Source organism: Nanorana parkeri, unplaced genomic scaffold, assembly GCF_000935625.1.
Source record: "Nanorana parkeri isolate BGI_ZX_2015 unplaced genomic scaffold, ASM93562v1 scaffold273, whole genome shotgun sequence".
In the NCBI taxonomy this organism is placed as follows: Eukaryota; Metazoa; Chordata; class Amphibia; order Anura; family Dicroglossidae; genus Nanorana; species Nanorana parkeri.
In genome coordinates this window covers 14,716-42,603 of record NW_017306541.1, presented here as the reverse complement: position 1 = coordinate 42,603, position 27,888 = coordinate 14,716, and the positions used below count along the sequence as shown (strand labels likewise).

Genomic DNA, 27,888 nt, shown 5'->3' with positions numbered 1-27,888 from the left:
TTAGCTGCTCCAGTTTTGATAAAATTCCCCTCAATGTATTTATTTATAGGTAATCAGAATCTAGGTATCGAAAGTCCTTTCTTGAGCATTCTATGTGAGATTTTAAAGTGTAACTCACACTTTGTAAATAACATTATTAATGGTTTTGTACATATCTCCTAAAGTCTCCAATGGACTTGATGTTTTCCCATGCCGCCAGCTCGTACATAATTACAGTATATAGTACATATTACTTCCTCCAGATTAATGGCTTACTTCTGTGGTCTACTTGGCTGTGTGAAAGTAAGCACATGGCCACTTTCTTTCTGGAACCAAGTCGTTTAGACTCCCCAGAAGTCTCTGAGACTACAGAAGAGGTGACATCACCACATCTGGGGTGAAATTGAATGGTTCACAATTAGCATACAGGTCCACCCATTTGTGACTACATCCTGAGCCCTGCTTGTAGTGTACTTGCAGCATACAAGTGATGCCTACCTCCTGAGCCCTACCTGTCTACAGTACCGCCCTGAAACTACATGAGTCTCAAAGATTCATGGGACATGTAGTTTCAGATAATTACATTGGCAGCAAAAAATAAATTATCTCCAGGTGCCATAGACTTGCAAACATTGCTGAGAGAAGCTATGAGGTCACAAGTACTTTAAACAGTTGTATAAGGCAGTGGTCCCCAACCCCCGGGCCGCGGACCGGTACCGGTCAGTGGATCAAATGGTACCGGGCCGCGGGCCGCCTAAGGAACATTAACAGGGCATTTTGACAAGTACTTGTACTTGTCAAAATGCCCTGATACAAAGCCCCAAAGCTTGCGTGTTTTTTTAATACTTACTGTGCCGCGTCGCACCGATCGTCGCGTCACTGCTGCTCTGGTGGGCGGCGCTCGCGTGTGAGGAAAATCCTTGTGCCTGAGTCCACGGGGCTGGTTTAAGGGAGACGGATCCGCTGTCAGCGCGTAGATCAATCAGATAGCAGGGTTCCAGCGACGCCGCCTCCCTGCAGTCCGGTTGGAGTTCTTGTGTGCGCGCTCTCACACCGCCCGGCAATGGGGAGTTTGACACGGCAGCTGGCTGTTGGTCGGAAACGCTGTGCAGAGGGGGCTGAGCTCAGCTGTGGGGCACAGAGAGGTGCAGGTCACCCACTTGGAGTGGAACAATGAGGGTGAGTGCGACCTAAACACGTGACCTGGAACCTGGGGGAGGGGCTTATAAAGTGATCTCTCTGTCCTTAGTTGCTGTGTTTTTTTTGACAATCAATTAACTGCCTCCTGTCACATGACTGTCACTCTTCCTATGGCTGTCACATGACTGTCACTCTTCCTATGGCTGTCACATGACTGTCACTCTTCCTATGGCTGTCACTTGACTGTCACTCTTCCTATGGCTGTCACATGACTGTCACTCCTCCTATGGCTGTCACATGACTGTCACTCCTCCTATGGCTGTCACATGACCGTCACTCCTCCTATGGCTGTCACATGACCATGTGCGTCACTGCTGCTCTGTTAAATCACTTTATATTCATTTTTTGGTGTAACTGTATTTTATTTTGAAGGCATGTTTAAATACAATTAAATTATTAAATCAAAACAATCTAAAATATAAACAATCAATGTCCCCCCCTCAGCGGGCCGCGGTAAAATGATCAAACGTTGACCGGTCCGCGGCGGTAAAAAGGTTGGGGAGCACTGGTATAAGGCACTAGAAGTAAAATGACAAAATAAACAGCGTGGGATTGGAGTGATCCTGGAGTTGAGTTTAAATTGCTTGTGAACATAAAATGTAAACCCCTGTTGCAAATTGCACTAGTTGAGATGTGAATATTGCAAAGGGGGCAGAAACTATTACATTGTAATGTGTGATTGAGTTCTTAGAGCACGGGGCACAAGGTCAATAGACTGTTTTGACAGCTGTTGAAGCACAATTTGGTGGCAGTGGTGTATTTGTAATTCTTTCATTAAAATGTTCCTCCTCAGCCAGCAGATCTTTTGTCACTGTAATCTTTATTGCAGTAGCTCAGACCTTTTTAATCATACTTTTTTATGTATTGTAATTTTTTTCCCAATGGCCAGTTTGCAAAACAAAATATCACTTAGGTAGATTTATATATAAGGCTTTTGCCCAAAACTAAAATTACAATGGCCCTTTAGGTCCAACTCAGACCATTTTGGGATATCAACTTTACATTTGTTACATGTTCCCATTAACATAACATATCTTTTAAAAAAATGCCACTTTACTCACTCTTTCCAGAAATTTCCTAAACTGTTTTTTCCCCTGCTATGTAATGTAAGGAGGGTGTTGTGGAGTTAATGTTTACCATACATAACCCTATTCTGTACGGTGCTAGAAGATCCCATTATCAGTTGAAAACTAGATAATAACACTATCTGTCCTAACAAAGTGTTAAAGTGACAATAAACTCAAGAGATAAATCTTAAACATGCATTCAAGTACCTTAACTATTAACAAAACTGCACCTTATTTGTGCATCAGTCCACTGTAGAGCCTCAAATCTTCTCTGAATTGGTGCCGACACTGTTCTGCTTTTTGGAGGGTGACTACATTTGTTCCTCATGGTCCCTGTGTGTATTGTAAAGTAGCTACCACTCCGTGATGGACTACATTCTCGTGCTTAGTTTACTAATTTGTATTGAGAGTGCAGTCCATGGGAGCGAGTTTAGAGCGATGAGGGGCCATGGGTAACAAATGTAGCCAGGAGTTTTGTGCCTCTTTAAACATCTCAGGGCATGTGTTCTGAGTTCTGTGTTAATCAGAGGAAACTGAGTTTGTCCCCACAGTGTTTCTCTTTACCTAAATTTTCAAATTGTTCAGAGTAGCTTGCTTTCTGCCCAAAGCACTGCTTTTTATTGTACTCTAAACCCAGCTACTTGACCCGCCCTGCCAAATTGTACAGTGTGAGTTGTGTGCTTCTTGCAGCACCTTACATCTCAATTTTGGTGCTTTCCTCCATGACGTTTTAGGCTAGATTCACACTGTTCTTGTGGATTGCACGTTGCGTGATAATGCAAAGTTATAGGTGTAAATGGTATCATTTAGTTTCCCTTTCAAAACATGCTTAACTGCAATGAATGAATACAAAATGGCCACATAGGACATTTCTATTTTACATTTTCATGCAGCTAAATGTATGTGTTATACTGCAGGAAAACAGACAAATGTGAATAGGCCCTAAAGCTGTGTTTGAGATGGGACACTTTATAGCCCATGTTCTTCAGAGAACTGTCCAAAGGGAATCCACCTATACCAGATGATACATTGAAAGTCTATTCACACTTAACAATTTTCATGGAACAGTATAAATCTAGCCCGAAACCCCCATCAACACACATAATAGTCCATCTCCCCAGTGGTAACCAATGCTCCCACCACTGCCCATCTGAGCAACCAGTTATTACTCTGGGGAGGTGTATGCTGATGCAAGAATACTTGGAACTCCATTAGAACATTATCAGAAGCTAGTAGATTGATAGATGCTGTCCCTTATGATCTTGTACTGGACAATGACGTTCAGGAAAGCTGGTCTGAGAGTTTGAGCTAGCTGTTTGGAAACATGATGGGGGGAATGTATCAAAACTGGAGCAGACAAAATTTGGAGCAGTTGCCCATGGCAACCAATCAGCTTCTCTCTTCAGTTTGTTCAGTTAAGATTTGAAAATGAAAGAGAGGGGCTGATTGGTTGCAGTGCACAAATGTTCCAGATTTCGATAAATTCCCCTTGATGACTTTAACCCCTTCGTGACTGACGACGTACAGTGTACGTCGCCAACATAGCGTCTGTTTAAACTTGTAAAGCCGACTGTCGGCTTTACAACAGAAGCGATTCTTGCGACTTACCTGTCGCCAGATCGCTTCTGTGTCCCGAAGAAGTGACACAGCATCACCTTAAAGAGTACCTGTCACCACCATCTGCTATCACATGGGGGGGCTTGTAAGCCCCCCCATGTGATAGCAGTCAAAGTAAAGTTAAAAAAAAAAAGTTTTTAAAATGAAATAAAATAAATCTAATAATAATTTAAAAAAATGTTAAAGTCCCCCGCCAGCACGCGCGTCGCCGCGTAAACGCGTCAGGTGCGCCTATGTATGAAAACGACGAACGCGCTACATGTGTTGGGTATCGCCGCGCACGCCGGAGTGAGAGCAATAATTCTAGGGCCAGTATTTTAGGGTATCTCTAAATTGATGACCTGTGGGGGCTTTTAAAGCTTCTTCTGTGGACTTTTTGGGGTACTGCAGTTTTTCGCCGTTTCACGGACGCACGCAATTTGTAAACTGGGCATGTTGGGTATTGTTTTACTCGTTGTAACCTCATCTTTTATATTTCATTTAAAAAATTGGTATTTTGTTGTGTTTTGGAGTTGCGCTAATATTGCGCAACATAAAAATTTGCAACTACCACCATTTTATTCTATAGGGTCTTGGCATTCAGAAAATATATAATGTGTGGGGGTTTTAAGTCATTTTCAGGCCTAAAATGTGGAATATAACATGGGTGCAAAAAATGAAAAAAAGGCCTCAGTCATGAAGGGGTTAAAAGCTTGGGCACAATGTAAAGAAATACATTGCTGGCCAGTGTATATTTGATCTGGATTCATTAGTGAAATAAAGTTTGAGTTTAATACTACTTAAGTAAATATTAAAGTTTTCTAACCTTTTTACAGATGCAAAAGTACTTTCTGGGGATGAAGACAAAAGTTCCTTCTGTATCACCCATAGACAACAATTGGCCAGCAAGACCTTACCTCTTTTTGGATAGCACACATACGGAAATGAAGAGGATTTTCCATCTGTGGAGGGTAAGATTTTTATTTAAGCCATAATCATCTAACTCTAATGTTTCCAGGCTGTTCATATTAGGAAGATATTAGGAAAACATTTCTTTCCAGCATTGGACACTGAGGTTGCCAGAAAGCGGATTGGTAAAGCCAGTAATGATACACATGGGAGAAATGATGCTGCTGACAACTGCAGTTCTTCTAAACATACTGCCAGTACAGGAGGCGTGTGTAGTTTTGCTTTTTTTTTATTTTTCATACCATGAAAGAAACAAAGTCAAAACAAATGCCTTTCTTTAACAGCAATAAAAAAGCGCTTTAATTTCACTTCATAAGGTAAAAAAGGCAGAACATATAGAAATTAGGTTTCAACTTAAATTGGTACAGAACAGTTATGGGTTATCAGAATTTTTGCCCACTTATGTGGTCCTCATCTTGCTGCATATTTAAACTTAAGTTTTTCCCCGGGGTAAAGGGTAATATAGAATTTGTTTTGAGCACTATTACTAAGAAATCAATCCATTCTGAATGAACTGTTGTGCATGTTTTTGGGCTCAGAACCAGTGGCGACTCTAGGAACAATATATAGGGGGGGCACATAAGATACCACAGTCAAAACTGGGGGGGGCACTAATAAACGTCACCACTAAATCATACCACTGAAAAAAACTAAATAAGTATATATAAATAAGATTAGAAATATGAGAGTAATGCGGTATGCAAGGATACCTTGATATTGTACTAACATACTAACCCCTCATCTATCCACTGGCATATCTAATCCTGTATAGGCTGTCAGGTGGGCTAGATGGGCTCTCAGGTGGGCTGCGGGCTCTATGCAGGCTGTGTGTGGGCCCCCCATCATCAGGCTGCTAGAACACTTACCTTACCACTCAAGCGACTCTGCTCCACTCCCTGATCACTCTTTGGTAAAGGCCGCAACAGACCAAGCTCCGCCTCCTGAAAACTCCCCTTCCTGCATGTACAGGAAGGTACCAAGTTAGAGGGAAGATGGGCCGTGAAACTACTAAGTGCTGTACTGTACCTTTTACCAACAGCAAAAACAGTGGTGGACCTAAGGACCAACCCCCCTCCCCCCCCCCAGGCAGTATCTGCACCAAAGGAGCTTACATACTAACATCCCCCACAGTCTCACACTACTATTATTATTATACATTAATATAGCTATGACATATACTGCAGAGATGTACAGAGGTCACCGAGCCAGCCACATCAATCTCTGTACAGAGGAGCTTACACTCTAATGCAGGACGGCACCGGCTGTACTACAAATCCCAGCAATATGTTATACAGCAATGCAGAACTGTATATGAATTGGACTCAGGACTTTGCAAGGCACTGGCCTCTGGACTTAGGAATGAATGGACTCTAGACTTAGGTAAGCACTGGGCTCAGGTGAGACTCCTGAGACCCCGCAGAGCCCACCTGAGACCCATATAGTGTGCCTGCAGGCTGCTGTACTCGGCGTCGGCGAGGCACTTCAAATTCCGCAGCTATTTTCCCCTGGCGTCGGCTATGGGGCGGATGTGACTGACGTCGTGGGACCTGATTGGAGCCTGTGCAGCCGCTGCTTGTTCGGTGCGACAGGTGGCCTCTCAGTCAGAGCGGCGGAGGGAGAGACTATTTTCTCGTTGGAGGGGGAACTGGGCAATTTCCCCCCCCCCCCGAGAAAATGGTCTCTCCCTCCGCCGCTGTGACAGGGATGGCCACCGGCCTCACTGAACAAGCAGTGGGTGCACACTCGTATCTGCCACTGTTAGCGGGGGGGCACACGGGGGGGCAAGGACTAAACTAGGGGGGGGGGCTTGTCCCCCCCCCGCCCCTTGGGCAATTTCCCCCCCCCCCCGAGAAAATGGTCTCTCCCTCCGCCGCTGTGACAGGGATGGCCACCGGCCTCACTGAACAAGCAGTGGGTGCACACTCGTATCTGCCACTGTTAGCGGGGGGGCACACGGGGGGGCAAGGACTAAACTAGGGGGGGCAATTGCCCCCCCTCGCCCCCCTCTAGCGACGCCACTGCTCAGAACTGAGTACAATTGGACTTGCTGCTCAGCTCATGTTTAGTGTAGAAACAAGGAATATGTTGGGCAGCACTCTAACTAGAGGTTTATAATATCACCCGCAATGTGAACACATCTCGGTTTTGTTTTTTTAAGGCAGTAGGAATGTCTAGTCCCAGGCATTTAGGACACATTTCTCAAATTTTATGCCACCCATGCAATTTTTTGTAGCTGAACCATGAAAAAGCTGTCGTCCTGATGCTCTTCTCCTCCACCTCCCTCTTTCTATACCCACAATTCCTGGTTTTAAGTGGGCACTTACGGCTTTCTGGATGCGCTGGTGAGTAGCCTCCCTAACAGACTCTCATCCAGGACCTGTCTCATTCGTTGGTCCATTAGAGGTGGCAGAGAATACAGCCCCACCCTTAGTGACACTAAACTCAGGAGTAAAATCTAAAAAATGCTTTTAAATAACTTTGGGCTAGTTCACACCAGAACTGTGTGCGTCTGCGCAGCTGCAATGCAATGCATTTTACCGCGATTGATGCATTTTGGGTGTTTTTTTTTGGCTGAAGATGGGATTTCAATTGCGTTCCGGTGCGTTTGCATGCGGTTTGCATGCGGTTTGATGCGTTCCAGTGCGATCTGATGCAGCTAAAATAGGGCAAGCAGTATTTTCTTCTGACTGCATCGGAACGGACTGCACTGGTGTGTATAGAGCACCAGAAATCCCATAGGAAAACATTGGGATGCAGCTGCCAAACTGAACGGACTGCATAACAACTGCATCTGGTGTGAACTAGCCCTTATCTATTAACAAACTCACTTCTGGGATGGACTACAATCTCATGTTTAGTTTACTAATTTGTATTGAGATTTTAGTCCCTCACAGGAAGTAAAGAGCTTGGAATCACTTCAATACATCATGCTGCATATACAAATTAATAGCTTTTCCACTATTATGGAACTATGTGTCCCAGTATTCAATTTCCTTGTGAGACAGTTTCACAGCTAGAGATCTATTTAAAATAATATATTTGACATTGTGGCATTATTTTGTATTGTATACATACACATTTTTTTGGTAACATGGCACCTCACTAATGTGGATTATACTGTATTTTGTTATATGGCAATATTTTGATATTTGATACAAGGGATTTCCAGTAATATGCCTTTTTTTCTATTACAATAAGGCACCTCTGTTAATATTGCATTAGTCTTTGTCCTGGCTTGTTTGGTAACAAATTTTCTTTGGTAACCAGACACTATTGGTAATGAGCCATTATCTTATCATTTGTAGTAGCATAGTATAAATCATTATCCTAAGGTTTCTCATTTGCTACACTCCATAAATAATATGTTGTTCTGCAAGTTTAGAATAACAGATGTTTTATTTTAATGGATCTGTCTAGTCCAAAGCACTTCCAGTTTAGACCAAACTGACCTACAACCCAACATTGCACTCTTCGGTTTGAGGACTGTCTGGTGTTGCACAGCCTCTGCTTGAATTCAAGCTTTGGAAAGCATTCGTAAAGGCTTTTAAAAACTTTGGATAGCTTTGTTGAAGCCTTCAAAGAAAACTTCAGGTTTAGTATATTATTAAACCTAGGACTTCATTGCAGTGTTAATTTTAAACAAGAAGGTAGCAGTGCTCAAGCTTACTAAAGCCTGCTTACAGATTGTTCAAAGTGGCAATCAGCACTCCCATTAAGATCTGTGTGCGGCATCAACATATTGGAGCTTAAAGCTGGCCATATACTGCTTGACTCGGGCCAAAATTTGAACAGTGTGTGGCCCCATTGGTTCCCCTCTATTTGCCAAAAGTAGATTCTGCAATGGACTTTTGTCAAAGGAGCCTGTCTGAAAATTCTCAGCCAATCAGCTGCAGCCACTGTTTGGATATTCTGGCATCGGCACACCTGCCACTGTCACAATTTTGTAGCCTGGCATTAGGATTTCTGTGGATGGGGGAATCTAAGGGCTCTTTGTAAGGCTTGAAACAAAGCTAATTGAAGCTTGGAGAATGTTTGTTTTACAAAAGCTTGCTTTACAAGCTGTTTTTATACAAGCTGAAGCTTGTGTGGACAAGGCCTAAATGTAGCTCTGATCAGGACAGCTTTTAATGATTTGTTGTAATCAGAGAACACTATATGGTTCACAAAACTGAATATATGCTGAATATATGGAAATGGGGTGAAGAGCAAGTGTACACTTAGCTACTTTGGGGAAGGTGAGAATTGGGAATATTTGTCTAGTCAGTTCTCTATCTAGTTTGTGCTTGTATGTATACAGAGAGAGAATATATGAGTATGTATATTTATTTAGTGTGTGTGCTAGTTATGCCAGCTGTATTTCCATGAGATTTTTACTAGGGTGTAAAACAAATTTAACAATTAATTGGCCTGGCTTCTCTGCATATTAAACTTTCCAGTCTTCATTTACAATAATCTGTGCTCTGCTGAACAGGCTTTGGGGGATGGGAAATAAATTCCTTTATTGAGGAAATGGGAAAATTCCATCAGTGTGGTGATTATAAACTTCCTGTCTAGTTTTACAGCTGATGTAAATGTGTGCAATTAATGTCACAAAAATAAACCAGTAGACTTTTCTTAAGCAGTTATTTGTAGATGGTAGTATGTAGATTAACCACTGTGGAGATGTACGATGTGGTATTTGGCAACCAATATACAGAGATCTTAATGCAGGCAGAATTACAACCCCAATTCCAAAAAAGTTGGGACACTGTGTATAATATAAATGAAAACAGAATGCAATGAGCTGCAAATCTCATAAACCCATATTGTATTCACAATAGAAAATAGAAAACATCAAATGTTTAAACTGTGAAAATGTACCATTTAAAAAAAAAAAAAAAAGGTAATTTTGAAATTGATGGCAGCAACACGTCTCCAAAAAGTTGGGACAGGGCAACAAAAAGCTGGCAGAGTAAGTGGTACTAACAAGGAAGAGCTGGAAGAAAATTTAGCAACTAATTAGGTTAATGGGCAACAGGTTACTAACATGATTGGGTATAAAAAGAGCATCTTAGAGAGTCAGTGTCTCAGAAGTAAAGATGGACAGAGGTTCACCTATCTGCGAAAAGCTGCATCTAAAAATGGTAAATTTCAGAATAATGTTCCTCAATGTAAAATTGCAAAGACTTTAAATATATCACTACCCACTGTACATATCAAAAGATTCAACTTCCGAGAATGTGGAGAAACGTCTGTGCGCAAGGAACAAGACCGAAACGCAATATTGGATGCCCGTGATCTTCGGGTCCTCAGACGGTGCTGCATTAAAAAGTAATGATTCTGTGATGGACATCACTGCATGGTCTCAAGAATACTTACAAAAATCATTGTCTGTGCACACAGCTCTCGGTGCCATTCAAAAATGCATGTTGTAGCTCTATCATGCAAAGAAGCCATATCTGAACATGATCCAGAAAGCCACCATCTTCTCTGGGCCAAAGCTCATTTCAAATGTCTGTTCCACATTGGAAAACTGTGGTCAGATAAAATCGAAAGTTAACATAGTTTTTTGGCAGCCATGGGCGCCTCATTCTCTGGAATAAAGAGTAGAGGGACCTTCCAGCTTGTTATCAGCGCTCACTTCAAAAGCCTGCATCTCTGATGGTATGGAGGTGCATAAGTGTGTATGAAATGGGAACATCTGGAAAGGCACCATCAATGCTGAAAGATATATGCAGGTTTTAGAGCAGCATATGTTCCCATCCAGAAGATGTCTTTTTCAGGGAAGGCCTTGAATATTTCAGCAGGACAATGCTAAACCTCATACTGCATCTATAACAACTGCATGGCTTCAATACTACTTAGAAGAAGAGTCTGGGTGCTTAACTGGCCTGCCTGCAATCCAGACATCCAACTTAAAACGTTTGAAACAAAAAATATGACAAAGAAGACCCAGGACTGTTGAGCAGTTAGAATCCTATATCAAGCAAGAATGAGCCAACATTCCTCTCTTAAAACTCCAGCACACTTGCAGCAAGGCAGGGCAATTCCATTGCTCTGACACCTGGGTGTAGCCATTCCCTAGATTTTGACTAAACATGGAAGTTTTTAGAAAGAAGCCAGGGGCAGCCACACTAAGCACATTCCATATGATGAATCTAGGTGCGTGCTGCAGGAGAAGAGGGAATGCCATGACTACCCACTGCAGAATAAATGTACTGAGGCAGTTCTTATTTACACCGCTTTAGGGTTAAATGAGGTTTCGAAGTGGGCACTCTAAAATGACTCAGAATTTAATATTTTCATATCTGATATTCAGTATATAATTTGATCTCAGAGCTGTTTACATTGACTGCAGGATCTAATCAAGGGTTCTTTAGCGTGTTGGGTACCTGTGTGGACAATCCGTGTATGTGAGTATTGAGAGAGTATTGTAGTAGTTAAAGTGTACATTTGCTTGTAGACAAGTACAGGCAGCCAGTAGTTTACATTTCTAGGTTCTTGCATGCAGTCAGCTTTGTTTCAAGGCGCGGCCCTGAACCGTTATTTATATAACAATGTGTGAATAAAGAGGACGTTCGTCTGACCAATTTTTTAGCTGTGCTGGTGACGTTCTGCTTGTTTATTGAAGCTAGTGGCGTCAACCACAGTCATTTCAGCAGCCACTTCATAAGGGGCTTCTGGTAAGGACTGCGGTGGGATACTAATTGTTTTTTTCATATTTAAGTCCCATATGTCTTATCAAAAAAGCAGGTCAGCTTTTTCAAGACTTTCATCCTGGAAATGTGGGGAAAGACGACTTCTTCTGTAAAGCATCCACAAATTTTGTGAAGTTTGCTTTGTGGCACCAGCTATAGATGTAAATTGACTTTTGGAATTTTTAAATTAGAGCCTACCTAAAATATCTACAGTAATCTATGAACAGTTGGGGCAGTTATTTAAGTGAATACTGTGCCTTCATAGGAAAGAAGTCTGTGCATGTATGGGTATATATAATTGGAATCTCCTCCTAAAGTATTGGTGTATTAATTTTTTTATTTCATTTGGTGTGTACACTTCTGTGCTTGCAAACACATGCGCAGTAGAATACCTCCTCTGTGTAAAATTCTCTAAAGCTTTAAACATATTTTACAATCTCTTTTAATGGTAGCAGTAAACACCAAAAGTTAACTGTGCCAATATCATCCACACTCAAGTAATTACATATTCTGAGCAAGCAGTAAAAGCAGCTCCAAGAGATCCCCACCGCTCTAATTCAAAAACCGGACTTACACAACATGCACGTCACAGGTGCAGGCTAAAGGGTGCATTCCCACCTCCATTGGCTTCTATTTCCAAAGCAGCCACACTCCCATGGGTCGTCTTGCATAAAAACAGTCTTTATTTAAATAAATCAGCAAATATACACTATCGTAGCAATCCCCATGTGCAAAACCCTAACGCGTTTCACCACTCTTAAGGCTTACCACGCTTAGTCATAGAGTGGTGAAAAGTGTTAGCTTATGCTACGATGGTGTATATTTGCTGATTTATTAGACTGTTTTTATGCAAGACGACTCGTGGAGTGCGGCTGTTTTGGAAATCAAAGCAGTTAAAGCACTTTAAAACAAACCTTGTTGATCTTTGCATCTATGAGCATTTAAAGAAATTGATTTTCAAAGTTACAACTCTGGCATTGTTTTTCTATGAGAACAGAATTAGGCCTCTAATGTAAATAACGATCAGATGTTTCTAAGCAACCATCTGAAACCTGACATTAGAGTCTTGTGATCTTTGATGATTTTTAGAAGTAATAACTTCACATTACAATTTTACATTACAAGCAGCTAAAGCAGCTTTTCTGCATGTTAAGAATATGTAACTTGTGTAATGTCCATAGTCTGGGCACAGGTGCATTTACCAAAACAATACCAACATTCGCTTTCACAGAAAATATATTATGATTTAAAGCCCAGCTGAGTAAAGTTTAATATTTAGTAGAGATTCCTCTTCTGAAAATTCCCATTGCTTTGTGTTTTGTAGTGTAAAAAGTACAGGGACCAGTTCACAGAGCAGAAAAAGTTCATATATGATGAAAAACTGGATGCCAGCGAACTCTTCAAGGATAAGAAATCATTGTACCCTGCCAGGTAAAAAGCTTTTCTCTCTTCATGAATTCACTTTTCAGAATGTACACATTTTTTTGATTTGATGATTTGTTTTTAAAATATTTACTATCAAGCAGTTTATGAATGGGGAGAAGCCTCGATATGGAGTGCTACTCCCCATTAAGAAATTAATGAATGAATTTGTATCACAGCCTGTTCATTCATAACTGGGGACACATAGTACTATGGGGGTTATTCACAAAGCTGCCGAAGGATCTAGCCATAGCTTCGGCTGATCCTTCGGCTAGCTTAGGCCCCATGACCCCTTCAGTTCAGTAGAACCGAAGGGCTGCTGTACGGGCTATTCACTTGAGCCGAGGTGAAAGCCGAAGCTGGAAAGGCCGGCCGACAACCTGCTACTGACAGCTTGGCGGAGCCAGCCGTCATCTCACGGTTGGCTCTGGCCACTTGCATGCAGAGACAGATCAACGTCCCCTGGTTAGCAGCTAACCACGGATGCTGATGTGTCATTACACTGAGAGTAATGACAGTTCAGCATCTACTGGTTACCTAGTAACTAGTGGAAGCTGGACTGTCATTACACTGTCAGAGAACCTGGCGGAGCCGCCATTGTGATTTTATTACGGATCCCCGCTGCCACAGACCCTACAAGCGGGGGACAGCAGCGGGGATCCATGGAGTCTCTCATCCCTCCCTGGGGTGACTCCAGATGCCGGCGGCCGGTATTTTTGATGATAGCAGTCAACAGCGGCTTGTGAGCTGCTGATGACAGCTATTAATTTGAAAGGGACAGTCCGGGGAACAGTTCTACTATAAGCTCACCATGAGCTTATAGCGACCATGAGCTTATAGTAGAGCTCCTTCCTCCAACACCCAGGTCAATAAAGGATACAACAGTAATGCAGGGTTTGGAAGATAAAACACAGCATGGTGCAGAGAACACAGACATCTGACACTTCCTGAAGTATGGAATGCCAAAGAACCTGATGGAGGCTGCAGTGCTGAAATGGAGTGGAGGTAAGAGACAAGGGGCTGCCACCTCTTGAGTGGTGAGTATAACAGCTCTTGTCTTGCAGGGTACCTTGGGGGATTTTTTTTTCTAGAGACTACAGGGTCTCTAGAATGTAATGTTTTTACAACTAAGTAATTCCCGATAGTAGGTTACATCACTTCAGTGCAATCAAACTAAGCTGATTTGCTGATTGGCTGCTATGCATACCATGTCTTTTTTTTTTTTTTAAGGTAAACACAAATATTAATTATTTGATTGTTTTATTTGGTGCCACAATCTTCTTTTAGAGTAAGAGCTGTATTTAAACTGACCCTGAAGTAGTATTAATGTACTTTTACAATACAAAAATGATGTGTGCATCAACTACTTAGCTACAGATAAAAACAGTACAAAATATAGACTGCTTCAATACATACATACACATGCATACACTATACCCTTCTCTAGCACATGCAATGGTTTCCATAAGAGTATACACTAAAAGTCACTTGGTTTGGTTGTTGTTGGTCTACAAATTCTTTATCAAACAGGACTTTGTGGCGATTAAGTGCTCTCAGGAAAATGGCTTCTTGTCGTGGCTTAGTGTTGTTGTTCTGGTTCCACTGTCAAGTGTATTCCTCTGGTTTCCCTTCCATTGACGTTTCCAGGTCAAAGTTCCTCAGTGAAATCCTCCCAATGTCTCCTGTCTATTCATTTTTATCCTAGTTGCTCCCATTCACTTACATGAGGAATCCATTAATGATCCAAAGAACACAATCATATCTTTCTCATGCCCGTGTTTGAATGGCAACTGAAGTCTCTTTGAAACTGCCATAAATTAATTTTCAGCTCTATTCTGTCTCTGAGAATAGTCTGTCTATATATATTTACTATGTGTTCTCTTCCTGAGTCAACACAGGCCCTGACACTCATCAAATGTGATGGTACAGCCCGTTGGCCTTTTTTTTTAGCATATCAAAGCAACCTGTGATCTCAAGGAGACAACACTGTTGTAATCATGTTGATCTCAGAGAAGATAGTGTCCTTAATTTATAATTCTATTCATACCTTGGTGGTATACACGAGTCCTGTTGACAAGAAAAAAACACAAGACATAGGGGTTGATTTACTAACCTTTTAAACACACCACGAACGTGTATACACCTCTGTAGTGTGTTCCCTCCCAGCATGATCTATGGGAGGAATCAAAACACCTTTGTAGTGTGTACACACCCAGCAGGTGTGTTGTGCAAAGCCCTGCAATGAATTGCAAGGTAATGTGGTGTAAATTAGCTCTATGTTATGTTGCTTGCGTTGATGAATGCAGCAATGTAAATGCATGAGCTAACCATTTTTGTCTAAACTGTGAAGCAGCATTATATATGCATCATGTGCATGATTTTTCCATATATGGCATTAGTGGAAATATGCTTTTAGAGACTTTTTGGTTGATAAATACGTTTTGCTGTGTGAAAATCACACACACCTGGTGTGTGTGTGTGTTTAGGTTAGTAAATCACCCCCATAAGGTCAAATTGTTGCTATTTTCTTTGCATGGGAAATATTATTTCTTATAATTTTGCCCATTGAGCTGATCTGCATAATGTATTGAGCACATTTAGACTAATGTGAAAATAGCCCAGTAAAATCACTAGTTTGATAACAAAACAGCCAATTTATGAAGGTGTCCTGACACTTTCTACAGTTAAAACTTTGCCAAAACGTATGCTACCCTCATACTTTCTAAATTTCTGAGATGGGAAAGCACAAGCACAAAGCATGTAAGCAAACGACCCCAATTGACAGTCCATAAGGAACTCTTTTAAAAAGATAATAGTTTGAATCCTCTGATTTTTTTTCCGATTTACTTTTTGAGTTATACTGATGTTTGGAAGCAACAAATTAATTTTAATGGTTACATTAAAAGTTTAGTATAATATAACACTTTTGCTAACTTTTATGTTATTTTGTCTACTTTCCAACATTTTTTAATTCACTTCACAAATATGACCAAGTAGATCACAACAAAACTATGAAACAAACACCATTGGATTATTTTTTAGATCAAAAGCCAATTGAAAGTCAATACATTGCCTGAAAATTGTCACGTTTTTAGAAATAATTGGAGCGGGGAGAATGTAAGAAAATTATACTAAATATAATATTTTGTATTGCCCATAGCCACTTGTCAGTTTCTTGAGTTTATTTTCAACGCTGGATTGTAAAAGATCACTAGTGCAAACTGAATACTTGTTATGGTCAACAAAAGACCAAGCTATATTGACTATTTTTTGAAACTTGAAAATAACAGTAACATGGCCAAAAATGGCGATCATTATAGAAAATATCGCATGCATTATAGCTTTGTGAAGCGAGCCTTTTTCTGGATATCTTCACTTATAGTGAAGTTGTGCTTTACAAACCCTCTTAGCCCTTCAGTGTAATTCCCATGGGTAAATACGTACCTTCAACCCCACTCTGAGGACCATGGGCACAGTACCTCTCAGCCTTCTCTTGAAAATAGTCACAGCCGGGTCCAGTGCTTACTGCAGATGTACACCCTAACTGGGCCCTGAATTTAATGCACATGCACCACTGTACTCATTCATTACTATGACTGGGGTACACAACCACCCTATGAGTATTGACCTAGACATAGTAATGAATGAGGACAATAGTGTACATGTGCATTAGGTTCAGGGCACAGTTAGGGCTATTTTCAAGCCAAAGCTGTGTGGAACCAGGTAAGGCCCCACAGTAAAAATCTCCAGAATTGGATATTTACCTTATTGGATTGTGCTGAGAAGGGGACGGAGGGTTAGGGGAGAGCTGTAAGGGACAAGTCCAAATGAAAGTGAACATTTCCTTTTTAAGTTTTTATTTTTGAATTGATAATGTATTTTGCTAGAGTAATGTTATGTGTCCTGTTTAGAGGCCAATTTGTCCGTTCAGTTGTCTAAGCCAATAGTAAAGGCCATGCCTTTATATGAAACTAATATGAGACATGTTGGAGTTGAGTACTTCCTATTGTAAAATCAACAATTTGTGTTATTTTAGTGTTGGACAGCCATTTCAAGGTGACTATTTGGAAATTAGCAAAAATCCAAAATATAAGAAGTTAAGTGATGCCATTGAAGACAAGATAATTATAGCTGACACCGTGAGTAAAATCAACAGAGCAAATGGAAAGGTAAGACTTTGTATAAAATGTATAGCATGGAGGCTGAGTTATAAAAGTGCTATAAAATAAAATAGTGGCATTGTTCATAGAACTCAAACATTGTTTGGAATGCATATCTCCAGAATCAGAATATACAGCTGGAATCTAATTGATGATGGTAATTTAACATTCACAACAGTGTGGCTCCGCCTTTGGAGTCCTAACACAGCGTTAGAGCCATGTCAGAGCTTACACAGAGTTAAAATTAATCTAAACCCAAAAGAAAACATTTCATATATTGCAACTTACAAATACTTAAATGTGGTGACTGCATTAGTTTTGTTTTCTTTAGGAGACAAACCATTTAACCCTGACAAAGGTGTTTTATTAATTTATGGAAAACTGTTATCCCAAAAGTAAAAAAAAACGGTTGCTTTAACTGCCTAAAATGTGTTAGATGGAGTTCGTCTTTACCATCATGCCATGTTAGTGGTCATTCACAAGGGCATGCGCGCCCGTATGCACGCCTGTGCAGATACCTGATCCCGGGAGGGACAGTTGCTGTGTTAATTTGCATGCAGCAGCCTGTGTATCTCTATGGGAGGATGTGGCTGCATGCAGTTACACGTGGTTACATACAGACCCAAACCCGCACATTTGTGCGGCTCCGAGTGCCCACACTTGGACACAGACAGAGTGTGTCCAAGTGCAGGCACCCAGACCCACACAGACGTGCAGGTTTAGATCTGCATGTAACCGCATGCAGCCGTGTCCTCCCCAAGGGAGGTACAGGCAGCTGCATGCAATTACATGTAGCACCTGTCCTTCCCAGGATCAGGGCTCTGCACGGGTATGTGAGCACATATGAATGACCCCTAAACGTGCACTGAATAAAAATTTTTGCAGCGCAATACAATTCAGCACAGGTCAATGCAGCGCAACACGCCTCCACACCTTAATCCAAAAATAGCAGATTTTGATTTTTGGATCTTTGTGTGACCTGTTTTCCACCTGCTACTTCCTGCAAAATCTTTTGGAGTGTAGTGAAATAAATGCAAATGTGGAAACCTGCAAAATGGCAACCCCAAGATAAGTGGACAGCAATGCCTTCATCCAGCATAGCCAAGGGAGAGCAATAAAAATGTCTGGACCCCCATACTTGGAACAGGCCACATTTTTAGGGGGATCTTGCTAAATGAGATGGCAAAACCTCTCCACTCTTGCACAGCACCTTATTCCAGTGTATGATTCACCTGAACCCGAATCCTCATCCCTACTGCTGTTCCCAACTCAAACAGTTGCACTTTACACATTATATTAACGGAATCATCAATTCTATTTCTTCTTGAGTTTTTTACTTATTTGCTTTAAGTCAGAAAACAGACAAAAATCATACATTTGTAAAACATATTTTATTAAACACTGTAAAAATCTAACATTATGTGGAGGGTATGACCACAAACAAAATATACATGTTTGCAAAAAAAAAAAAAAGATACAAGCAAATAAAACAGGAGAAGGATTCAGCTACTTGGGAAATAGTATTCAATAACATTCACAGGCTAGGCAAACCATTCCTGCCAGGAAACCTTGCCTGCAGGGGACATACAAAAAAATACTCGATGTTTTCCTATAGTAAGAGTGCTCATGTTCCCCTAAGCACAGCACCACTGAGCTTGTTTAAGGCTATGTTGGATCCAGTCCTCAAATAGTACAAATAAGCCCTCAGTCACACCTGTCAACTAGGTGCAATTTAGAATTTGTGAGGCAGGAACTTGCGATTTCCTGCAGCAGGAATTCCAAATATTCCATTCAAAAGTGGCAGCTGTCACCCGTTCAAGTTAATAATGGCCTGTCCTCTGGAAAATTGAGTTGATTATTCCTCAATGGCTTCCCACATATTGATTGATTAAATGTGAAGGAATCACTGCTGCTGCCGAATCCGCCCATTGATGAGCTGGTGGAGGCACTAAAAAATTTTATGGCGGAGAGGGGGCAGAAAGAGGCAGGCATCACTTGACCATACAATTTATACGTCTGCTGGATAAGGTTCCAGAAGACAAAATTATTATACTTAATATAATAACCGCTTACTCCTAGATGCCCCTACAAAACCCATCCTGCACCACCACCATCCCTGCATTATTACCACCAAGCCCCCCAGCCCACTCCTAACCCTATCCTCCTCAACCTTCCATCTTTTCTGCCCTTACTCAAAGCCCCCCTTCCCCTGCATCCCAATTTATCTCTCCTACAATCCTGCCCTTATATCCCTACCTGCAGCCTACGAAAACTACAAGGCCCACAGAGGAACATACTGGGGAGGAGACCACAGCATGCACAAAAAATATATCTGTAATCTTTTTAGAGTGTCGCTGGGGGATTTCCTGCAGGCTTCAATGCTATGAGGAGGGGGGACACAAAACAAAAACTAGATGATGCGAACTGTCTTTGCAAGCGGCTCAGTTTAATAACTTTTGCAAGACTTAAGGTTTGTTTTAACAAAGGTTGGTTAAAAAAACAAACAGGTTATATTGTTTTTGTATATTGTTTTCTCTGGGCAGTGAGGTTACTATGTCTTTAATACTGTACTGTTTTAAGTTAAATATATATATTGTTTTTTTTTTTGTTTTTTTAGATGAAACCAGATTTACTCAGGTTTACCTCACTATCTTTTCTCATTCCCAGGGAGCAGCCAGAATGTTCTTGTTGACCAAGAATAATGTTGTTATTGCTGACCACAAGTCAGGACAGATCAAGCTAGAAGTTTCTCTGTCCGATATTACAAAACTGAGCATGAGTTCTCAAAATGATGGATTCTTTGCGGTCCATCTTAAGGAGGTATGTTAAGTAAAGCTTTTTAGAGTACACACATTGTGATCAACCCCTGCAAGGTTGATCTGTCAAAGTGAGCACCGTGTCCTAGAGCTGCGGGAGCCAGCCTTACAGATTCTAAGGAGCTCAGCAAGCTCTAGTAATAAAATGTTGGGTGGCAGTAGGAGTGAGCTTCATTTATTGGTTTCCCTTTTCTTCATTAGTCTCCCCTGCTAGTTTCTGCACCAGCAATCAGAAACCTTTAAATTACTGCCACTGGCATCAATGTTAAAGAAAAGCGACAAGTGCTGTGAGAGACCTTGCATTAGCTGGGAGGGGAGAGTGAGTAGGGTGAGTAGCACTTGAGTGGTTGGATGTGATATTTTGTATTGGCTGGGGACATAGGAGAGTAGGCACTTGGGATTGTAGTGGATCTGAGGGAGTGACTGACCACAGGTTTGCACTTTTGATAGTATAATTGTGCAATAGAGTGGGAGAGGAAGGAGGAGGAGAAATCGCTACCAGGGGCAAAATCTCCCACTGGCAAAACGTAACTTTCATGTAGGTATTAATCTCAATTGAAAATTAAACTATGCTGAGAAAACAAAATTCTAACAGAGCTTTTATATTAAGGATGTAATATCTTTCCAAAACTAGGGCTGTGCAGCAGCATCCAAGGGTGATTTCCTCTTCAGCAGCGATCATCTCATAGAGATGGCTACAAAGCTCTACCGTACTGCACTGATGCAGACAAAACAGAAAATCTACATTGAGATTGCCGATGAGTAAGTAGTGTGATTTGTAATGTTCCAGAACTTCATGTTGTGCTGTGTCTGCTTCAGGATCTTTTGCAATTAATTTTTCTATTAAGGGAACCTTTAATGAGGAAGAAAACATTAACATCGGTGGATAATGTTATGTGCTTCACGCTCATCACACACTCTATCATATATGTAAAAAAAATGCACACACTAATGAGTTTTATGTAAAAATAGTAATTCAACGTTGGTGATATATCAGCTATTCACAGCTTCTAAGCTATGCTCCTGGTTTGTTATTTTTAGATAATAGCCCACAGGTCAACATATATATATGTGTTCGTAAATAATCTGTCCATTTGTATCTGCTGATTCTAACATCACTAGGACTTGGCACTGTGATTATGAACCTTACATCATACCATAAACTAGCCATAATCATTAAAATCTGATTGTAAAATCAATTTTTATTCTACCAACCACTATGTACTTCAGGGGTGTGGAATTCCTATCGCCCGACGCCCGGGACAGGCAGTTTCGGGCGCCGGGCAAGTAGTTTTTTAATACATTCAGCCCTGCTCCAGACAAGCAGAGCTAAATGTATATTGTGGATCACTTGTATGAAGCAAGAATCGGCTATCCTGTCCGCCCCCCCGCGCCGTGGTTTTCGGGGGCCCTTGCTCCTCTGGTGGACCCGGCACGGGAGCTCACCATAGAGCCCTCAGAGCAGACGAAGAACTTCCTTTCTCTGTCTGCTCTGTGCTATTACTGAGACCGTGGCACTGTAATCACAGCGCCACCTGTCTCGGCTGTCAGGAACTACACAGAACATCTGTTCTGTGTTGGAGGGCAGGTTCCATAAAGAGAACCTGTAACCTCCAAACTATCACATAGAGGATTTTAACACCATATTTGATAGGAATAAAATGAAAAAAAAAAGTTGTACAAAAGTAAAAAATAAGTGACAAAGTAAAAAAAAAAAAAAATTAAAACCAACTCCGCTGCCCCTGCCATCTGCATACAAATAAACACACGCATAGGAAATTGTGTGTGTGTGTGTTGAGTCCTGCTGCCATTTCACTGTGTGCCACACTGGGCAGCAGAAGTCTCTCACACACACAATGTGCATTAAAGGGTAAGTTCACTTTCCCAGGTAATACGAGAAAATTGAATTACCCGATCAAATCTGGCCCGGTCTCTTCTACCCCGCCACCTGCCAGCTATATTTAACTTTCAGCAAACAGTCCTTACCCTCCGCCAGTACAGGTGTCCTTACCCCATACTGTCCAGCGCATTCCTGCTCTATGCATTTTGAATTTTGCTCGCAAATTGCAAGCACTCGTTGGTCAGCCTGGTCAGGTGATTGGCCGGGAAGCCAGCTCCTTACTGATTGGCCGCCAATCAGCATCGAGGCATCTTCCCGGCTAATCAGGTCATTACTCTCCGCCAGGTTTCCTGATTGGCTAGCAAGCTGGCTCGATGCTGATTGACCGGGAAACCGGCTTCCCAGCCATTCACAATCAAGCCGGCCAAACAACATGGAGTCGGCTTCCCTGGCAGTCATGAAGCCGGTGGCATCTCATTACCCGCTGCTCGGCTTCCTGATTGACCGTGATGCCTGCTCCATGCCAACGGAAGCACCGATACTCAGTGAGTACTGAAAGCAAAATATTGGTACTCGTACTCGATACCCAAAAACTGGTATTGGTGCCTCCCTAGTTTTATACTTTTAAAACTTTTTTTTTGTATTGGGACAAGTAGATTGTCATGAAGGACAAGTAGATTTGACCCCTGCTTTAGCCCTTGGACAAGTAGTTTTTTCAAAAATTTCCACACCCCTGAACTACAAGGACCTATCTGAGTGGATGCAAATTCATTGGATTGCATACAGCACATCCAGTCGGCTGCTTTTGGCTTTCCCAGGGCCAGTCAGAAGATGGTAGTGGGTTTATAGTGCCTCCACTGGTTATTAGCCTTACAAGACCGTTCTATTGGCATGCATATGGAGGGAGATGTGCACTTTCTTTGTACAGAAGGAGGATTTTACATAGTCTGGTTGTACTATATCTTTACAGTCTCCTCCAGTATTTGCCAAAACTATGTAATGTGAGGGCCTACCTAAGCAATCCATTGACTTAGTACCCATTTAGATAAGACATTGTCTTATCTAAATAGTAGTTGTCTAAATCAGTAGCTGTCGAAATCAGGGGATCACTGAGTTGGAGAAGTAGAAGTGTTTAGTTTCTTCAGGCCCTCAGACTAATGGCGAACATCCAGTACTTTGTAAAGTTTTTCTTAGTTCATAGTAGAAAGACAGCACAATACCACACATGATTGTAATTAAGCGGGAGGAGGAACCATTCAGGCTGTTGGGTTGCTAGCTTTTCATCAAAAAGCCAGGGTGGAGTGTCTGTAACAAATATGTTTTCTAGGAAGAAAGGCATTCCAAGTGTCATAATAAATCCCCTGAAGGGTCATAAAATGTCATGCAGGGAGGTTTCCCTTCTGTGTAATGACCCTGCTCCCTCTCCCAGTACTATAGCAGTAGGCAGAAAAGTACAGAATACATGGGCCCAATAGCCCAGGGGTAAAAATACAATCTAAAAATTACATTCATAAAAAAAGTACACCTGAGTCTCTTCTTTTCTCCCATTTTTTAATATAAATCTCTTGTTCCTATGTCTGATTCCCCATTTATTTGGGGTAACAAGACAAAGGTGCTGTTAGCTTTTACACAGCTCTCTATGTAGGGTAAAGTAAATCTTTTTTGGTTGGCTTGCCAGGTTGTTGCCATCTGCACTTGAACAGAAAGGCTTTTGTGTCACATTGCACTATGACCAATTGGTTTACTTCTTGTCATTTAATTTAGGCTAACTTTAATTTTATATGACGTTTTCCCTTTAAGTAAAATGTAACTGAGGTTGTTCTGTGTAGCATTATAAGCAACATATCTAGTAAATGGATAGCCACAGTGCCTAGGCTGTTATTAGCCACATCCATGTCTTGACCGTACCAACCATCCTACATGCACCACAAAATAGGCATGCCACCCTAAGCACCCTTGCAGGCACAGCAAGCGTAGCTTTCTCTTAAAATGGTAAAGTCCAAAAACACAAGCCTTTTTCTTGCCAAGAAACAATGTGGTATATTTTTTTCTTTCCATTGTTTCCTCTCGTAATTAAGCAATTAGTGAAGTGTGTTCTGTGTTTAATTAATGACACTGCCAAAAAATATTTTACAAGGTCCAAAAAACCAAATGCCAAAAACCACATTTCCAGTTTTATATGTTGGCATTATCCCTTCCATGTTCCCCCCACCATGCTTTCTGTGACTCTCGGTAACAAACTGACATTAAACAATCAATGTTGCCAAAAATAGTGTTTTTGAATAACTGTATGGAAGTCAATAACTGCTAGGATAGTGTTCTTTTTTTTTTCTTTTTCATCTTTTGATCATTTCACATTTTTTTCATTTTTGATAATTTCAGCAAAATTAACAGTGGCAGGAGTTGGACAAACTCTAACACTTTGGGAATGCTTACAATACCTTTTATTGAATACCTTTTACCACACAAGTCTGGATTTTTTTTTTTTTTACTGTTGGAACCCCCTTGCTTATGTGTTGTAGACAGCTTAGTCTGCATGTACTGTAGATGTAGAGGAAGATTATAAATATAATGCAATCTAAAAAATATATATATACTGATTTTTTTGGCATAAGAGATATGCAAAGTCGTTTTGCTTTTTTTTATAGCTTGAATGGTTCAGTTTAGTGCATAAAGTAGTAAAACATTAGGAAGAACATGATAGCCAGGTAACCAGCAAATGATAAATGTCACCAGTGGCAACTCCCATATTTCTATCATGACAGGTTTTACATAATACTGAACTCCTGAGACGCTCTCCACTTTTCATAAATAAAGTGATCCAGTTCTAGTCACAAATGCAGTATTACAGACTGCATTTGTGTCTATTTTTGTATATACACAAGGGGCGAAGGGGGTTCTTCTCAGTTAGAGCGGTTAGGGTCTGGAACTCGCTGCCACAGGCCGTGATTTCAGCAAATAGTGTGGAATCATTCAAGAAGCTTTTGGATGATTTCCTGAGAGACCGTAATGTACTATAGGCACTCTTAAGAATGAGATGACACAGGGACATATACATAAACACACACACACACAACAGGTTGGACCTGATGGACTTATGTCTTATTCAAACTCAAATACTATGTAACTATGTACCCAGGCAGTAAATAGTCTGATACCCCTCGTTCCATGCACATGCCTGAATGCCACATTGCCCCACATCTTCGTCTTTGGGAGGAAAAAAAAAATGGAATTTGCATGTTGTGGCTTTGTTTTTGGACATTTTACATACAATTTTTTTATAGAGGCCCACAAAAGTCTTTATTCTGTTTTAAAATGCCCTTCAGAGAATTCTGGTATTCTGCTGGTACATGGGAAGTCTCCCTCATCTCTAGAAGGATGGGACCTGGAACTGAACCCACTTTCTGCTTAGAAGCATTGGATTAGCAATCATATCCAACTCGTCATTGACAGTCAATTTCTCACTTCCATTGTATTTTTCTACACTATCTCTCCAAATGAGAGTTTATATAAAAATCAATTTGCGTTTTTTTGTTTGTGCTTTAGCCTAACTCAACCACGGTGTCAAGGATTTTTTTTTTTAAACTTTGCCCTTTAGTAATCCTCTAAACAAAATCAGCAGTTGCTTTGGATTTATTAAAAAAATAAGTCTAATAATATGATGATATAGTAATATGAAGCTTAATTTAAGAGATGGTGGATTTTTGCCAAGGAGTTTGAACTAAGGCTTACATTTCTTTTGAGCATTACATCTGGATGCCTGATGCTAAACTGCAAAGATTTTACAAAGTTGCAATGCATAATGCAGAACTCTAGAAAGAAATGTTAAAAAACCCTTCTGCTTCTTGACTACCGGTGTCTTTAATTGAATAATTGTAATAGCCTTTATCTGTGCTGAAAGTAAATAACCACACATGGTGTTCTATGTATAGATTCATTAAAGGAATGTATATAGTGTTATAGGGCTTACAAATTGTATATTTTGCTAGCAGGGTTTAAGAAATATTGTAAATCACTGTTTATGCCTGTAAGGTAAAATCCGGAACAAAATGTTGTATATTGTTAAACATTGTATAATATTGTAAAATCCTTCTGGTATATAGTGTATTACTTAAAGTACAAGGCAAGCCAACATTTGTATTCTGCTATAGTTGTCAGTAAAATGGAGTAGGGCTAGGACCTCTGTCTGGTTTTATTGCGATGTGTGTCTACATTCAGAATATTTGCCCTGTGGACAAGGATTACCAGGCCAGAAAGGGAAGGGAAATCTAAAACTTTACAGTTGTCACAGGAGCAGGAGGTGAAGATACATTTCCAAATGGGTACATCAGTTGTGGTGACAGCTGTCAAAGCTGGGATTCCCCTCATTTTGGGAAGATTTTCACCAGCCGGGAATGTTTTGATGCAAATCCACTTTAAAGGAGAACTATGAGGTGAGTGCTTTTCACTTACCTCATAGTTCTAGCCGACCTGTGACAATGAGACTGTCACAGGTCGGCTCAGTAGATCGGGAGATGAGCGAACACATGCCGGTGTTCGCTCACTCCTCGATCCTGTCACAGCTATCTGCCGTGTTGATTTCAGCAAATAGTGTGGAATCATTCAAGAAGCTTTTGGATGATTTCCTGAGAGACCGTAATGTACTATAGGCACTCTTAAGAATGAGATGACACAGGGACATATACATAAACACACACACACACAACAGGTTGGACCTGATGGACTTATGTCTTATTCAAACTCAAATACTATGTAACTATGTACCCAGGCAGTAAATAGTCTGATACCCCTCGTTCCATGCACATGCCTGAATGCCACATTGCCCCACATCTTCGTCTTTGGGAGGAAAAAAAAAATGGAATTTGCATGTTGTGGCTTTGTTTTTGGACATTTTACATACAATTTTTTTATAGAGGCCCACAAAAGTCTTTATTCTGTTTTAAAATGCCCTTCAGAGAATTCTGGTATTCTGCTGGTACATGGGAAGTCTCCCTCATCTCTAGAAGGATGGGACCTGGAACTGAACCCACTTTCTGCTTAGAAGCATTGGATTAGCAATCATATCCAACTCGTCATTGACAGTCAATTTCTCACTTCCATTGTATTTTTCTACACTATCTCTCCAAATGAGAGTTTATATAAAAATCAATTTGCGTTTTTTTGTTTGTGCTTTAGCCTAACTCAACCACGGTGTCAAGGATTTTTTTTTTTAAACTTTGCCCTTTAGTAATCCTCTAAACAAAATCAGCAGTTGCTTTGGATTTATTAAAAAAATAAGTCTAATAATATGATGATATAGTAATATGAAGCTTAATTTAAGAGATGGTGGATTTTTGCCAAGGAGTTTGAACTAAGGCTTACATTTCTTTTGAGCATTACATCTGGATGCCTGATGCTAAACTGCAAAGATTTTACAAAGTTGCAATGCATAATGCAGAACTCTAGAAAGAAATGTTAAAAAACCCTTCTGCTTCTTGACTACCGGTGTCTTTAATTGAATAATTGTAATAGCCTTTATCTGTGCTGAAAGTAAATAACCACACATGGTGTTCTATGTATAGATTCATTAAAGGAATGTATATAGTGTTATAGGGCTTACAAATTGTATATTTTGCTAGCAGGGTTTAAGAAATATTGTAAATCACTGTTTATGCCTGTAAGGTAAAATCCGGAACAAAATGTTGTATATTGTTAAACATTGTATAATATTGTAAAATCCTTCTGGTATATAGTGTATTACTTAAAGTACAAGGCAAGCCAACATTTGTATTCTGCTATAGTTGTCAGTAAAATGGAGTAGGGCTAGGACCTCTGTCTGGTTTTATTGCGATGTGTGTCTACATTCAGAATATTTGCCCTGTGGACAAGGATTACCAGGCCAGAAAGGGAAGGGAAATCTAAAACTTTACAGTTGTCACAGGAGCAGGAGGTGAAGATACATTTCCAAATGGGTACATCAGTTGTGGTGACAGCTGTCAAAGCTGGGATTCCCCTCATTTTGGGAAGATTTTCACCAGCCGGGAATGTTTTGATGCAAATCCACTTTAAAGGAGAACTATGAGGTGAGTGCTTTTCACTTACCTCATAGTTCTAGCCGACCTGTGACAATGAGACTGTCACAGGTCGGCTCAGTAGATCGGGAGATGAGCGAACACATGCCGG

General features: G+C 40.8%; 1 protein-coding gene across 3 annotated transcripts in view; it reads left to right on the top strand.

The window, feature by feature from the left end:
- MYO1B (myosin IB) overlaps positions 1–27,888 on the top strand; it is a 230,201-nt gene that overhangs the window by 200,702 nt on the left and 1,611 nt on the right. For all 3 annotated transcript variants that reach the window (XM_018557219.1, XM_018557217.1, XM_018557216.1), the window contains 5 exons: positions 4,679–4,813; positions 12,813–12,919; positions 16,947–17,079; positions 19,738–19,890; positions 20,521–20,648. In XM_018557219.1, coding sequence (XP_018412721.1) covers positions 4,679–4,813; positions 12,813–12,919; positions 16,947–17,079; positions 19,738–19,890; positions 20,521–20,648 — 656 coding nt within the window. The remainder of the gene's footprint in view (positions 1–4,678; positions 4,814–12,812; positions 12,920–16,946; positions 17,080–19,737; positions 19,891–20,520; positions 20,649–27,888) is intronic.